The sequence below is a fragment of the Eleutherodactylus coqui genome, chromosome 6 (genome assembly GCF_035609145.1).
Source record: "Eleutherodactylus coqui strain aEleCoq1 chromosome 6, aEleCoq1.hap1, whole genome shotgun sequence".
Lineage (NCBI taxonomy): Eukaryota > Metazoa > Chordata > Amphibia > Anura > Eleutherodactylidae > Eleutherodactylus > Eleutherodactylus coqui.
The window spans coordinates 104,055,708-104,070,583 of NC_089842.1; the positions used below are offsets into that span (position 1 = coordinate 104,055,708).

The window sequence follows — 14,876 nt, forward strand, 5'->3', positions numbered from 1 at the left end:
CTAGCGTCTTTTTATAGTATATAATACACACGGAAAAAAGAACGCCACATGTTCTAATTAACTGCGTATTATGCGCGATACAGCTCTAATGTTGTCTTTGAGCACATAATAAACACTGTACATACGCGATTACAGCATTTTACGCATACGATCGTCTGAGATGACCCTTAGACTAATGATGCATGCAAGTGCACAGTGTGTATTAGGTAGTCAGAGAAGCTTATGGGGCCATCTTTGTACAGGCCGGAAGGTCGCTTTAAGGAACTCGAAAAAAAAAAGAAAGTCATATGAATATAGTACAATAATAGCGGTCACCATATTTTTCTATAATCGTATTTATTGTACTTTGTTACTAATGAAAAAGTATTTGCAAATATAATAATAATACAAAAATAAAAAAGCCAATGCTGTTAAATTTTTGCATTTCTTTAAATGTTATCAAATAGTAGAAAATGCTCCTCAGCCAGAGAGATTAGTCATGTACAAAGATATTCCTGAAGTGATTTTCATTTCTCAGATACTATAGTAACAGCCTTGGAAGGATTTCAGACAGTGCAGAATTCTGAAAACGCCTCACGTAGTTTGTCAGTCTACATATGTTCTTGTCTGATTTTCACATCAGATTAAGTTAAGCCTGCGAAATAAATAAAAAAAATCCTGAAACACTATCTTCTATTATTGATATAGTGAATGCCGCCAGCAAAACGAAAATGGAAGCACATAAAACCCAATACAGATCATTTAAGCGGAATTTTAAACCAAGTTTGTTGTTGTCAAGCCTGCAAACCAATAGTGGAGTGCGGATTTGTAGAGTATGCAGCAGCCCACAGGGCAGAAGATTTCTGCACAACCGTAGACACGCATGTCGCTTCTTGCAGCGGACGGAGTAATTAGGTACGAATCAGGTCAAATAGGGAGAAGGTAACATGAAGTCCCAAATTATACCAAGCAAAGATTTTGCAATCCATTAGAATAGGGACAAAAAAGAAAAAAAAAACATTTAAAAAAAAGTAAAAGATAGAAAAGCGCCTCCCCTAGAGCAGAGACCCCTTTTTTTTTTTACTGGGGGCTGGACCAATCCCAGGAGAAAGATAGAGCATACACACTGAAGTATACATCTTTTTCGTTTACTTTCTATTGGGGTTTATAAAATGTTCACAGAATACAAAAAGAAAATTAGGTTAATTCTTATTGTGGTCTTACCTATGCTTAGCATCAAATGGTCTTCAATTTTTTGATTTACTCCTATTTTTGTAACCACGGAGAACCAAAGAATCTCATCAAAAGAAGTTATTTTAGGAATCAGGCTCACTAGGCCTTTAGCCCCTTAAGGACCAGGCTGTTTTGGTCCTAAACTATGCTACCTGAACTAAGCAAGGATTGAACTGGCAACCTTCAGGTCATAAGCGAGAGCTTAACACTCTGCGCCACACAAGGCCCCTACGATAATGGCAAAGGTCTTGGTTCTTGTTGGCGGTGGGTTATTTTTATATATTATATGCGTTATGTAGTCTGCAAGACAGAAGGCAGAAGTGGTTAAAAACGCTTCTCAGGGTCCTCGGCTGTCACAGCCAGGGACCTGACCCGCTCCTGCTACATTGCAGGAGCAGGAGCTTGAATCCTGCACCATATTTTTACTATCACCTGGGATTAAAGCCCAGGACCAAATTTACTGTGCTTGGGCCTTAAGGGGTTAAGAAAACATACCAAATAGGCCTAGGTGGAGCATAACATCAGCATTACCTTGGGGAAACGATCATTATTGACCAAGGCTATCAATTCTTCTTCAAATTTCTCCAAAGAGGGATAAAGCAGCAAATACAGTCTATCCAAGTAACAAGTTATTGTCTTCTGCAAGGACGGCTTCTTCAAGGCATCAGCTTGAAAATGACAAACAAAGATTGGCTAATAGTAAAACAAGACTATATTACATGGAAATACAGCAAAGATACAATTTCCTCAGTCAACGGCAATCACATTCACAGCAGGACAACAGACAGCAATTACTACTGTAATATGATCAATAGAGGTTTTCAATGAGGAAATACTTCATTAAAAACTGGTAAACTGATACTGCAATCTTACCAAGAGTCGGTTTACACCCAACGGTTTATCGTCTGAATGAGCAAACAATGTCAGCGTTCGCTCAGCTAGATTGTTTATACAGCAGATACATCGTTGGCTCGTTCAAACAAGAAATCGTTCCGTCGTTCCCATTTGCTGGATAGGTGAATGAGAAAAACGGAATGATCGGTATTCAAACCGAATGATTAGAGAATGAGCCAACGATGATTGTTATGCCTGCATAAAACATATGACGAATGAAAAGTGAACACTTTATCGTTCGCTGGTTGGCTGTGTGACTGCTGCAGCCTTGTTCTTCTGCACAACTACATCAGTGCTGCGGCCTCTTCATTCTCAGCTTCTGTAAGGTTCCTAGATGTTGGACCCTCACCAACCATAATGTGATCCTAGGGAGATGCCATCACTTCACAAGATGGCAAAACCCATTTTATGGGGCCAAAATTCTGTACTTTTCTTACAGCCAAAAGAACTGGAACCCCAATAGGATCCCATTATAAAGCCATTGGGACCCAACAGGACCCATGAATAGAACCTTGGCTTGTGATCTCCACTTAGGCAGGAACCAAATCCACGAAGGTCCAGTGCTATAGCTATTTATCTCCAGTTGTTATACAGTACCAACCTGCTGGACAGACATTGTCATCACTCACATGAGTCTCCAACTCCACTCAAGATCCAAAGATGCTATATTTCAATCACACATTAGAGATAATGTCATAGGGAGCCATGAGTTGGTATTATGGCTACCATGGTAGAACACTATCTTTTCTGTACACATGAAGTGGAGGACAAACAATCCCCATGCAGGTAAATGATGGTCTTGGTTGCATTCGAACCAAAGACCTCATCGGTGCAAGCCAACATTGCTAACCACTGAGCCACCATGCTGCCCTAAATAATTAATGGATGATGAATTGTAGCCAAAGAGATGTCATCTGTCATGTAGCAGAGCTAAAAGGATAAGCATGTGTACTGCTGATACAGAGTGATACACACGTCGGGCTAGAAAACCGCCTTTTATTCCATCACTTTGGGTTTTAACACAAGATTTTGTAAGGTCTGTAGGGGACGGCTGGTGTTCTCACAGTACAATGACCATGAGCATAATATGAGTGGGACAATAATAAACCAAATCACGGCTTAGGCTCAAAGCCAAAGAACCTTTCATCCAAGCATTTGCATTTCTTATTACACTAATTTAAGCAGTGCGTTCCATTCAACTTATGTAAACAGGTGAAGGAACATGGTCCCGGCAATAAATAAAATATGGCCCAATGCACAAACATGCATGTTAATTGCATTTCCTTGTTTGTTGCCCTTCTGTAATAAATGTGTCTGTAGGACGAAATAAATGAGTTTCTATTGTAAATCTGTCTTCGGAGGTTTGACTAGGGATATATGTTGGTGTTGCTGCTGTTTGCAGATCTCAGAGGGGACAGAACCGCTGTTCCCTTCTGATGTAGGAAATGTCGGAGCAGCTGTGCACGTGTCCAGACTGCTCATTTATATTCCCCCATCACTTGTTCTACAATAGAAATTGTAAAAACGGTTAATTTTCTCTTCAGTTCCCGTATTCAAGTGCTTACATGCATGGCTACTCCTCAAAGAACTCTGGGTGTCAGAACAGTGGAGTTATTATGTGGTGAATTAGTGGAAAATTACAAATGAAAATGTAAAACTTTGTTCATTGTAGTTGAAACTTAAACCGCAACTCCTAGAGCAGATTGTACTCCTTGTAACTGGAAGACTATTATGCTATTGTACTACTCATTCTTGCCAAAAAGTGACAGTATTCCATAGGCTTTGTTCTTGTCTACGCAGGGCAGCATTATAGGGTTAACATTCTTGTACTTAAGGGGCTGTATTACAGTATATTCCTGTTTAAAAGTGAAGCATTATAGTAATTATATTCTTGTACATAGGGGGCAGTATTATATTAGTTATATTCTTGTACGTAGGGGGCAGTATGATAGTAGTTATAGGCTTGTACATAGGAGGCAGTATTATAGTAGTTATATGCTTGTACATAGGAGGCAGTATTATAGTAGTTATATGCTTGTACATAGGAGGCAGTATTACAGTAGTTATATTCTTGTACATAGGAGGCAGTATTATAGTAGTTATATTCTTGTACATAGGGATCAGTATTATAGTAGTTATATTCTTGTACATAGGGGCAGTATTATAGTAGTTATATTCTTGTACATAGGAGGCAGTATTATAGTAGTTATATTCTTGTACATAGGAGGCAGTATTATAGTAGTTATATTCTTGTAAATGGGGATCAGTATTATAGTAGTTATATTCTTGTACATAGGGGCAGTATTATAGTAGTTATATTCTTGTACATAGGAGACAATATTACAGTATTGTATTCTTGTACATAGGGGGCAGTATTATAGTAGTTATATTCTTGTACATGGAGGCAGTATTATAGTAGTTATATTCTTGTACATAGTGGGCAGTATTACAGTAGTTATATTCTTGTACATAGGAGGCAGTATTATAGTAGTTATATTCTTGTACATAGGGGGCAGTATGATAGTAGTTATATTCTTGTACATAGGAGGCAGTATTATAGTAGTTATATTCTTGTACATAGGGATCAGTATTATAGTAGTTATATTCTTGTACATAGGAGGCAGTATTATAGTAGTTATATTCTTGTACATAGGAGACAGTATTACAGTATTGTATTCTTGTACATAGGGGGCACTATTATCGTAGTTATATTCTTGTACATAGGGGGCAGTATTCTAGTAGTTATATTCTTGTACATAGGGGACAGTATTATAGCAGTTATATTCTTGTACCTAGGAGTAGTATTCTAGTAGTTATATTCTTGTACATAGGAGACAGTATTACAGTATTGTATTCTTGTACATAGGGGGCAGTATTATAGTAGTTATATTCTTGTACATAGGGGCTAGTATTATAGTAGTTATATTCTTGTACATAGGGGGCAGTATTATAGTAGTTATATGCTTGTACATAGGAGGCAGTATTATAGTAGTTATATGCTTGTACATAGGAGGCAGTATTACAGTAGTTATATTCTTGTACATAGGAGGCAGTATTATAGTAGTTATATTCTTGTACATAGGGATCAGTATTATAGTAGTTATATTCTTGTACATAGGGGCAGTATTATAGTAGTTATATTCTTGTACATAGGAGGCAGTATTATAGTAGTTATATTCTTGTACATAGGAGGCAGTATTATAGTAGTTATATTCTTGTAAATGGGGATCAGTATTATAGTAGTTATATTCTTGTACATAGGGGCAGTATTATAGTAGTTATATTCTTGTACATAGGAGACAGTATTACAGTATTGTATTCTTGTACATAGGGGGCAGTATTATAGTAGTTATATTCTTGTACATGGAGGCAGTATTATAGTAGTTATATTCTTGTACATAGTGGGCAGTATTACAGTAGTTATATTCTTGTACATAGGAGGCAGTATTATAGTAGTTATATTCTTGTACATAGGGGGCAGTATGATAGTAGTTATATTCTTGTACATAGGAGGCAGTATTATAGTAGTTATATTCTTGTACATAGGGATCAGTATTATAGTAGTTATATTCTTGTACATAGGAGGCAGTATTATAGTAGTTATATTCTTGTACATAGGAGACAGTATTACAGTATTGTATTCTTGTACATAGGGGGCACTATTATCGTAGTTATATTCTTGTACATAGGGGGCAGTATTCTAGTAGTTATATTCTTGTACATAGGGGACAGTATTATAGCAGTTATATTCTTGTACCTAGGAGTAGTATTCTAGTAGTTATATTCTTGTACATAGGAGACAGTATTACAGTATTGTATTCTTGTACATAGGGGGCAGTATTATAGTAGTTATATTCTTGTACATAGGAGGCAGTATTATAACAGCTATACTCTTCTACAGTACTATAGCAGTTAAGTCTTAAACATAGAAATCAGTATTAGAGTACTAGGAAAGTGCTCACCTGTCTCATCTTTCCCATGTACAAGGCCAGGAACTATTTCTGATCCAGAAACAAGAATGTTCGGGGGAAGCAGATGAGAAACTTCTTTCAGTGCGTTATGTGTCCTCAGACTGTACAGAACGTGGCTCTTTTCAATCAAATTCACATGTCTGTTCACTACAAGGAAACAGTTACAGGATGTGAGATGTGGAATTAAACTGTGGCAATCACATTTTGAGATGCTTATCAAAAAGCAGAGGGCTACTAAAATCCCAGCCGAAGTAAACAGGATGTCTTCAGAAAGAAGATGTTCTTAGTTCAGTGTATTGGATTCCCATTATAGGGGTGGTCTATCCTAATATATATATTTTTTAATCTAAAATCTCCCTATGTAAAAAATAACAAGTAAAGTAATAATCACGTCTCCCAGTTCCCCGCTGCAGAAGGCTGTGTACAACCGTCACAGGCTGCTGCAGCCAGTGACAGAGCTCAGTACGATCACAATGCTCAAATCATTGGCTGCAGCAGCCTGTGCTGTCCCATCTGCAGGCTGCTGCAGCCTGTAGGCATTACATCAGAGAGGAGCCCGGTAGCGGCAGCGGTGCAAACAGCAGGGAATCAGAAGAGGTAAGTGTCAGCTTATTATTTTTGCACAGGGGGAGCATCTTAAAAAAAAAAAATAAGATTAACAACCCTTTAATGGGAAATGATATATGAGAGATTCTTAAAAGCACTGCATGAGATTACATTTTTTTCTAGAGAAAACTCCACTCTTGTCTATGGGCTATACTGTATTTGGTATTGCTGCTCAGCTGCATTCACTTCTCACACTTTGGAGGTAAAAGCTAGGACTGATGAAGCTTCTGCAGACACGAATAAACAAGTGTATGTTTTTTAACATGTAGCTGAAATGAAATTGAAATGGTGACTGAGGTCATGCTAGGACTTCCCGCTGGGGGAGAGAAAGAGAGCTGGACAAAGAGCTTCTCAGAGAAATCTTGTAGAAACCACACACTGTACACTGCAGGTTAATTAAATAGAGAAAAACCTAACAATTTTGCAAGGGCATGATACAAGTTGTCACGCACATAATATATTTTGGAGGTGAGCTGTTTTACTGTTTACAACATTTGTAATGTGGAATATAGCTATGAAAAGACAACAATCTTGCCATGTCAATCATCTGAAATATTAATTTTATTCTCTATGCAGCATGATTTTTGTTAAATTGTCTAAAAAAAACCCACCTTTAATTACAAACATTGCTCTTTTTAATAAAGGGCTGCTGAAAAAAATGACATGTTATAATTCATTTTACAGTTTTCATTCTAAAGCTAAAAACTTCATCTGAAATGTCTCGCTCTGGCAATGGTTTCATTAATAGGCGATAATTCTTCTGTCCAGGACATAGAATCAATTAAAATTTCACTTTCGTGTCTTCAAACAACTTTAGACAATTTGGACAATCTGCTGCATTATCCATAAGTGGTTTAGGAGAAAGCTACTTTTAACGTTTTTCTTAAATTATATCTCCTTCCAGATAATTCATGCAGGCGCCCAGCACAGCATGTTAATTAGCTTATGTGCCTGGCAAAATCCTCTGCAAATTATTGTACACACGAAAAAAAATGTAAAGTGTTCCTGTAGGTGTGAGGATGCTTCTTGAAAACGGAGAGTAGTCGGCATTTAACCATTCCTGCCTTGCAATCTGGGGATCAATTAAGCTGTAGCAAAAACAAAAAACATAGTCTGCAAATCCGCAGAGCAGAATCAATATCAAAATCTGTACCATTTGGAGTGGATTTTGGTTATATTTTATCCCCTCATTTAAAGAGGCGGAATCCACACTGCAAATCTGATGCTAAAATTGACGTGCTGCAGATTTAACCCTCCACTGCATGAACTTCTGAAAATATAACAAAAATGATGTTCTATATAATCTGCAACTGACCAACTATGCCATCTAGTGGCTGCTCTGAGAACCATGTAGTAATACCACGGAGTGTCTCATATCTGTTACACCATGCAGTAGAGAGGCAGAACCATATATAGAAATAGGTGTATTGTATCATATATGATACAAAATGCAGTGAAGGGTTAAATTCCAGACCACATGTCAATTTCTGCAAGAATTTAGTGCGTAAATCTCATGCAACGTGGGGAAGATTTCAAAAATCCCATCCATATTACTGCTACTGTAGATGCTATGGATTTTCTATGCGGCAAATCTGGACAGAAAGACTGCGGCAAATCTGCCCCGTGTGAACATGGCCTAAGCGTGGAAGTTGAGTGTGCACGCTCTTACAGGAAACCTTTATATCTCATATTGCCCACTACTAGTTAGTGGAGCAAAGCAAACTAGTTAAAGATAATCAAAAGCAATGAAGAGTATTTCAGTAGAAGATGCTGATCTGAGGTTGTGAGAGTGAAACATACAAGTTCTTCTAATCAGCATTGTAAAGTTATATGCTTTTGCTACATGACTAAAATGAATGCATCTAGCTTCTTTCCTCCTTCTAGCAAAAAGAATATTTCTCGCTTCTGCTAAAATTTTGTTTCATTTCAGTGAATTAATTACCAGCGGCGGAAATGATGCAGCAAATAACATTTACACAATTACTCAGAATAAATAACCGAAGCAGAGAACAATAAAAATCCTGAAAAAGGGCCCGAAAAAAACACAACGGCTTGTGATTAAATAGAAAAATGATGTATGTTCCCACGTGTGATAAGGTGTAGCGGAAGGAGAACCTGCAATTACGCTTTACCAGCGTACATATAAAAGAAAATTAAGAACATCTATCTTTCATACGTGTTCCCATATTCTTACTAGTTTTTCTCCAGGCTGAGTTAGACGCTCTCAGTACCTCGTTTTTTATGGTGGTTTATCAAGGAAGAATAGATAAATTGCACAGTTCTTCCCCATTAGAAGTTGAAAAGGTTCTCAGTGGAAAAAAAGAGCAGTATTTTTAACCAGAGCGCTCCCAGTGGACAAAGCTAAAAATTACAGCATTGCTAATCATCTCATCCTCAATACAAACAAGAGGCTATACCCGGTGGGAAAGCTAAGGAGGGTATGGTTCCTATACATGAAGGTCCATAAATCCAAGTGGGATACAAAAAGAACAGTATTAAGTATGGAATGATATATCCTGTTAATTACAGGGTGACGTCACAGAGGTAGCTCTGATATATGTTCATCTCATATTGTATATACAGTAGACCATACAAACAGTGATGTCATTATATGGTAAAACATCATCTCCTGGTAGGTGGTGAATAAAAGCTTTGGAGAACAATGGTAATAAAATATGTTATACTTACATTCCGCCAAGTCTTTAAAAGCAGGATGTAGCAATGCTCGAGGCGATCCATGGTAAAGAGTCAACCTATAAAAAAACGTACAAATGTAAAGTAGTACACTGATAGTACAATGAAAAAGAACTGACCTAAAAAGTATTTTATGAATTAGACAAGCAATAAGAGTCTGATCAGTGGGGGTAAAATGGCTTGGATCTGAAGATCTGGTAGGTGATGGTGTCAAGCATCATTAGAAATTGGAAGCTGCTGTAGCTTTGACTGAACCACGACAGTAGTTATAAGGGTTTATAGAGGTAGCGGTATAAACCAGTTTCGGCACCAGTTTTTACTTGCAACTAGCCATGTGGTCACTGTCCACTGAAAGGAGTCCCTACTGATCCCAAGACCGTTGCCAATCACCAATAAAAAAAAGCTATGTTAGGCTACAAATGAAGATAATCTCCAGCAGTCTTTACGATAAGATGTTGTTGGTGCCAACTGTTAGAGAATATATTATTATGTTGTTATGTTATTATGTGTAGAAGATATCAGAGTAAAGAAAACATGTTTATTAGAGATGAGCGAACGTACTCGTAATGAGTACTTACGCACCAGAGTACCGCCATTTTCGAGTACTTCAGTACTCGCGCGTAAAGATTCGGGGGGCGCCGGGGGGCGGGGAGAGGCGCGGCGGTGCGGGGGGTAGCAGCGGGGAACAGGGGGGAGCCCTCTCTCTCTCCCTCTCCCCCCCACTCCCCGCTGCAACCCCCCGCGCCGCCACGGCGCCCCCCGAATTTTTTCGCCCGAGTACGGAAGTACTCGAAAATCGCGGTATTCGGGCGAAAAAGGGGCGGGGCCGAGCACGTTCGCTCATCTCTAATGTTTATGCTAAATAATTATTGGGGCGTAACGAGATAGAACAGCACAGAAGCTGATCTATACTAGAGTTAAACAGACTCATGCAACCTAGGCAAGCTGACGTCAGAGTGCCAACAAGCTCATTGAGAGTGGGACACAAGGCATGAGAAGAAGACCACCTTTGTTTACTTGTTTGTGATTGCAATATAGGAATAACATCTGTAGATAGATGAGACGTACCCTTGCTATCTCACTAATGCTATGGTTGGATAAGAATGTACTATTTGTCTACTGGTTGATATGAAGCTACAGCCGGCAAACCCATGCTTACTGTTATGTATAAATGCCCGCTGTTGGATGCATAAAAGAAGGAATCATCTGATTACACCGACACCAATTGTGTGTGATTTGTCTTGAATACTTATTCTTCTAATAACAAATTCTACACAAGCAAGATATACCGGTTTCGGAGATAAAATTGCGATAACACAAGCACCAATTTAAAGATGCCCATGTAGTCAACAAACCACAGGAATGAGCCAGACCCAGCATTTCAAGAATAGGGTGGTGCCAACAGTCATGGAAAATGAACTCGTGGCGGTCTACAGAAATTCATCCTAACCATTGCCAAGAACAAGCTGGTGCCAATAGAAAACAACAGTCTTCACCTTCAACTAAAATAAACATAATCAAACCTATAAAGGGGTCGGTGGTTAGAGGCCACATGTCCACTAATTGCTGAAAAAGAATTCCCATAAACGAATTACTGACACCTTTGTAAGTAAGAAGGCAGGGCTCACATGCTAAGAGGGGAGAGAAGATCTCTGCAGAAGAGGTCTATTGCACTAGTAATAATGCTATGAAGCCCATCCAGTTTTATATTTTTTGAGAATTATCCCGAACATCCGATTTAGGATTAATATTCTATAAGCATCAGATTGACCTCAGCAAAAAAAAAAAAAAAAAGTGCCAACACTTCATGCTCTGGTAACTTAATATCTCTCTAACCAAATATTCTATTAGACGTCCATTTCATTCTTCACATCAGCAGAACATTACATACAGCAATGCAGACGTCTCTTTAGAGAACTGTGTCTGGGATAATGACAGTTCTCTTCTCTAGATGACTATATTGCCACATTTATTAAGCAGTTTTTGCAGGATCCCTTGCTTTTCAGGCAGCATGTTCAACCGTGTAATCATACACACAATATGCTATTACATCAATCTAAATGAGAAAGCATTGTCCAAATTACACCCAAATAAAGCAGTAAATATTTTCAAACATTATTCCCTCGCTTTTTTTTTCCCTTCTCCGTAATGCAAGCTGAGGAACAGAAGCCATCTGGGCCTTTTACGGTGCCAGTTTTTAATTTGAGAATTCAAAAACACACAGCAAGCATTAGTTTCCTCCACAAACACTCCTAATTCTGTGCTTCTTCAAGGTCTGACAATCATCCCAATTAACATTTGTTCTGAGTTTCTCCACTTTTAGTTAAAGCGACCCTCCAGTTTTGGGGGAAAAAAAACTCTGACTGGAACTGGGAGGTTGAGGGGTTACATTACTTGTACCTAATTTTTCGGCTGATGTTCAGCTCCACTGATTCAGGGTCCCATTTCCAAGTAGCCAAAATGATTGCCGACATTTTCTAATTACACTATGCACGGCTCTGTGATTGGCCAGTGCTGATCACGTGATCAATCACAGATCAGATATAGTGCATTTGTATTCCTAGCACCAGCAAAGCACCATTGGGCAATTAGATAGTTTAAAGATGGTGGTGGCTAACTTGGCAGCCCAAAAAAGGGAGCACGAATTGGCAGAACCAAATGACAGCTGACAAAATCAGCTACATGTAATATACCCCCTCCATTCTCCTGTCCCGGGACATTATTTTGTCTGGAAACCAGAGGTTCACTTTAACTTCTCATATATCTCCAGGCCTGCCAATTAGATAACATTGGTGGTGGTTCCAGTCCCTGGACCAGCGAAAATGGTGAATAAGCACTCTTAAAATGGTGCTGCCTTTGTTTATGTGTAAAAAGGAGCTGATAAAAGGATGGTTCTTTTGAAGAACCATTGAATTGAAATTTATAATTTACAGAACGTCAGACCACAGTTGAAGAGGTTCAGGTGTATTGCCGAGAACCTTAAGGCACCCATATACATTAGATGTCCAAACCAGCCGATAATGGAGGCTGCTTAAGTTTTCCCCAATAGAAGATGTCAGGGAAAATTAGGATGACCAATAGAGATGAGCGAGCACCCAAATGCTCGGGTCCGCGTTATTCGAGTCAAGCTTTTTGTAAAATTCGAGAGCTCTACTTGAGTAACGAACCCCATTGACTACAATAGAAGACTCGAGCATTTTTGTACGTGAGACGCCGGGTGTCTGTCTGTCTGTCTCTCTCTCTCCAGACCAAATATTTGCCAATGACGCGGCGGGGGGGAGCCAAAAACTAGGGTGGGGTCGAACACTGCTTAATGCTCGTTCAAGTAATGAGCACCATTGAGAACGCTAATACTCGAACGAGCATCAAGCTCGGCAGAGTATGTTCGCTCAACTCTAATGACCAACATTGAATTTCAACACCCAATCCTTCTGTTCCCTGGGAGATAAGCCAGCACCAGAGCTGCTTGGCACCAGCCATTCAACCGCAACAAATATTTATAAGTATGGGGCAGCCAGAGGAAACAACTGTGGAATGAACTATCGTCTGACAGCTGCTGAATGTATATGGGCTGTACACATTAGATAAAAAGTAGGCTAATAGTTGAACAACCATTGAACAATCAATCACCTGGTGAACATTCGTTTCATAGAAGCCGTAATAAACATTTTAGTCCATATTGGCTGTTAAAGTTGTTCAAACTGGCCATACATGTTCAAAAACAGCAGGTGACAGACCAAAGGTTTTTCCGAGAATGTTCTTTATCAGAAGATGGTTTGCGGATGAAGGATCATTCATTAAAATAAAAGATCTTTATTATTATCGGATGAAAGTTTCAAGAGTGGCCAACTCCTATTTAGATAAAAACAGTCTGTCATCGGTTGGCTAAACGATTGTTTTACTTGAAATCATCCATCCTCATCAACCTTAATTCAGTATATATGGGCATCTTTACAGTCCGAGAAACCTCCAGGACTGGGCATATTACAATTGATGGTTGTACCAACTCATGGACACCCACCAATGAGATCTATGGATATTCACTAGAACATCAAAATAATATGGGTATTCTTTTCTGATCGCCCAACTCTATGCCATTTGTGGCACATTCTAGTGCACTACTATAATCCTGGCACACTGCTTGTTTCTGCAGCTCCATTTGACCTTCAGGCAACGACTGCATCATGCAGGGAGGCGACGACAAGTGCTTTTAAGAGCTCTATACTTCATAGAATGTCCTATTATGGTAAAGATGAGGATCTGAATGCATTCTTATGGCTTTTGGTAGCCAACACAGATGGAAGGAAGCATTGATTGAGATATTCGCGTTGTACCTCTTCTGCTGATTGACTAGTTCCTCCTCCGGTTGGCTGGTAAACAAACGCATTAACCCAAAGCCACATGAAGATTCCTGCTTCATCCCATCTCGCCTTCTGGTTATAGATATGACTTCGAGCACAACGATGATTCCAGGATCATTCAGGGATGTATGGAAATACACAGTCTGAAAGAGAGAGGAAAACATTTTATTTTGTTGCACCCTCATAAATGTGTCCTTTATCAAGTCATCTCAGAATGAGTCAAACTGTACCAAAGTGGAGGGCTAAAATTACAGTTGACATAGCAGGATGAAACTTGTAGTTTAACAACTGAAGTGCTCATTCCCAAAACAAGATCAGTCCAAAAGTGCTGAAAAGGAGTTCCATCCACAGATACGTTGCTTGCAGCCGGTTCTATCTAATGGGAGAAAGAAGCATTTCCCTGACGGCGTTATCATCCATCTTCATGAAGACGAGTTCAGTCCACTCCTTATAAGACAAGAAGCAGGATGTCCCGCGGGTCTGAATAATGATTACACATAAGAGAGCACCGATGACAGACCGATCAGCTGTGACATAACCAGAAGGGGGAAGAATTACAGATGTTACCCCCATATCAAGTGGACAACCTGCTTGTAGACAACTTCAGTCCATGGACTTGTCCGGTTGGTGGGGGCAAGACTGAAACTGTCAGCTCTCAATAATAAACACCCTGCAGAGTCAGGATTCGGTATCTGTAGTCTGCAGAGACCTATATAATATGTGGCACACGGGCACAGCACAGGCACATTGGTTGGTACAGTTTTTAGCTCTACTAAAAATTTTCCAAAATGGACTGAAGTGGTTTTGAAAATGAGCCCTTCAACTGGTTGTTAGTCAATGTTGGTCTTCTGCTGCTCCCGGGAAGTAGGTCTTCAGTAGCTGATGAGTTTAAAGGTGTATTCTTATCTTATGTAATGGCATATCGCATGGATAGGTTATTACTTTATGATTGATGGGAGTCCAACTTCTGGGACAACCACGGATCCCAAGAATGAAGGGGTCACGGTGTTGGGTTAATGCTGTATCCCCTTCACAATTTTTTTCTAAACTAATTTTTTTGAAAAATAATACATACAATAAAAAGTGCAGCATAAACGTAACGCAGATGTGTTTGTACAAAGTAAGTTTACATACATAA

General features: G+C 39.2%; 1 protein-coding gene across 3 annotated transcripts in view; it reads right to left on the reverse strand.

Moving 5' to 3' along the window:
* Nucleotides 1-14,876, reverse strand: part of NPHP4 (nephrocystin 4) — a 288,934-nt gene that overhangs the window by 180,329 nt on the left and 93,729 nt on the right. For all 3 annotated transcript variants that reach the window (XM_066607298.1, XM_066607299.1, XM_066607300.1), the window contains 4 exons: nucleotides 13,712-13,881; nucleotides 9,372-9,436; nucleotides 6,069-6,224; nucleotides 1,744-1,880 (listed from right to left, as the gene is read on the reverse strand). In XM_066607298.1, the coding sequence (XP_066463395.1) occupies nucleotides 1,744-1,880; nucleotides 6,069-6,224; nucleotides 9,372-9,436; nucleotides 13,712-13,881 (528 nt within the window). The remainder of the gene's footprint in view (nucleotides 1-1,743; nucleotides 1,881-6,068; nucleotides 6,225-9,371; nucleotides 9,437-13,711; nucleotides 13,882-14,876) is intronic.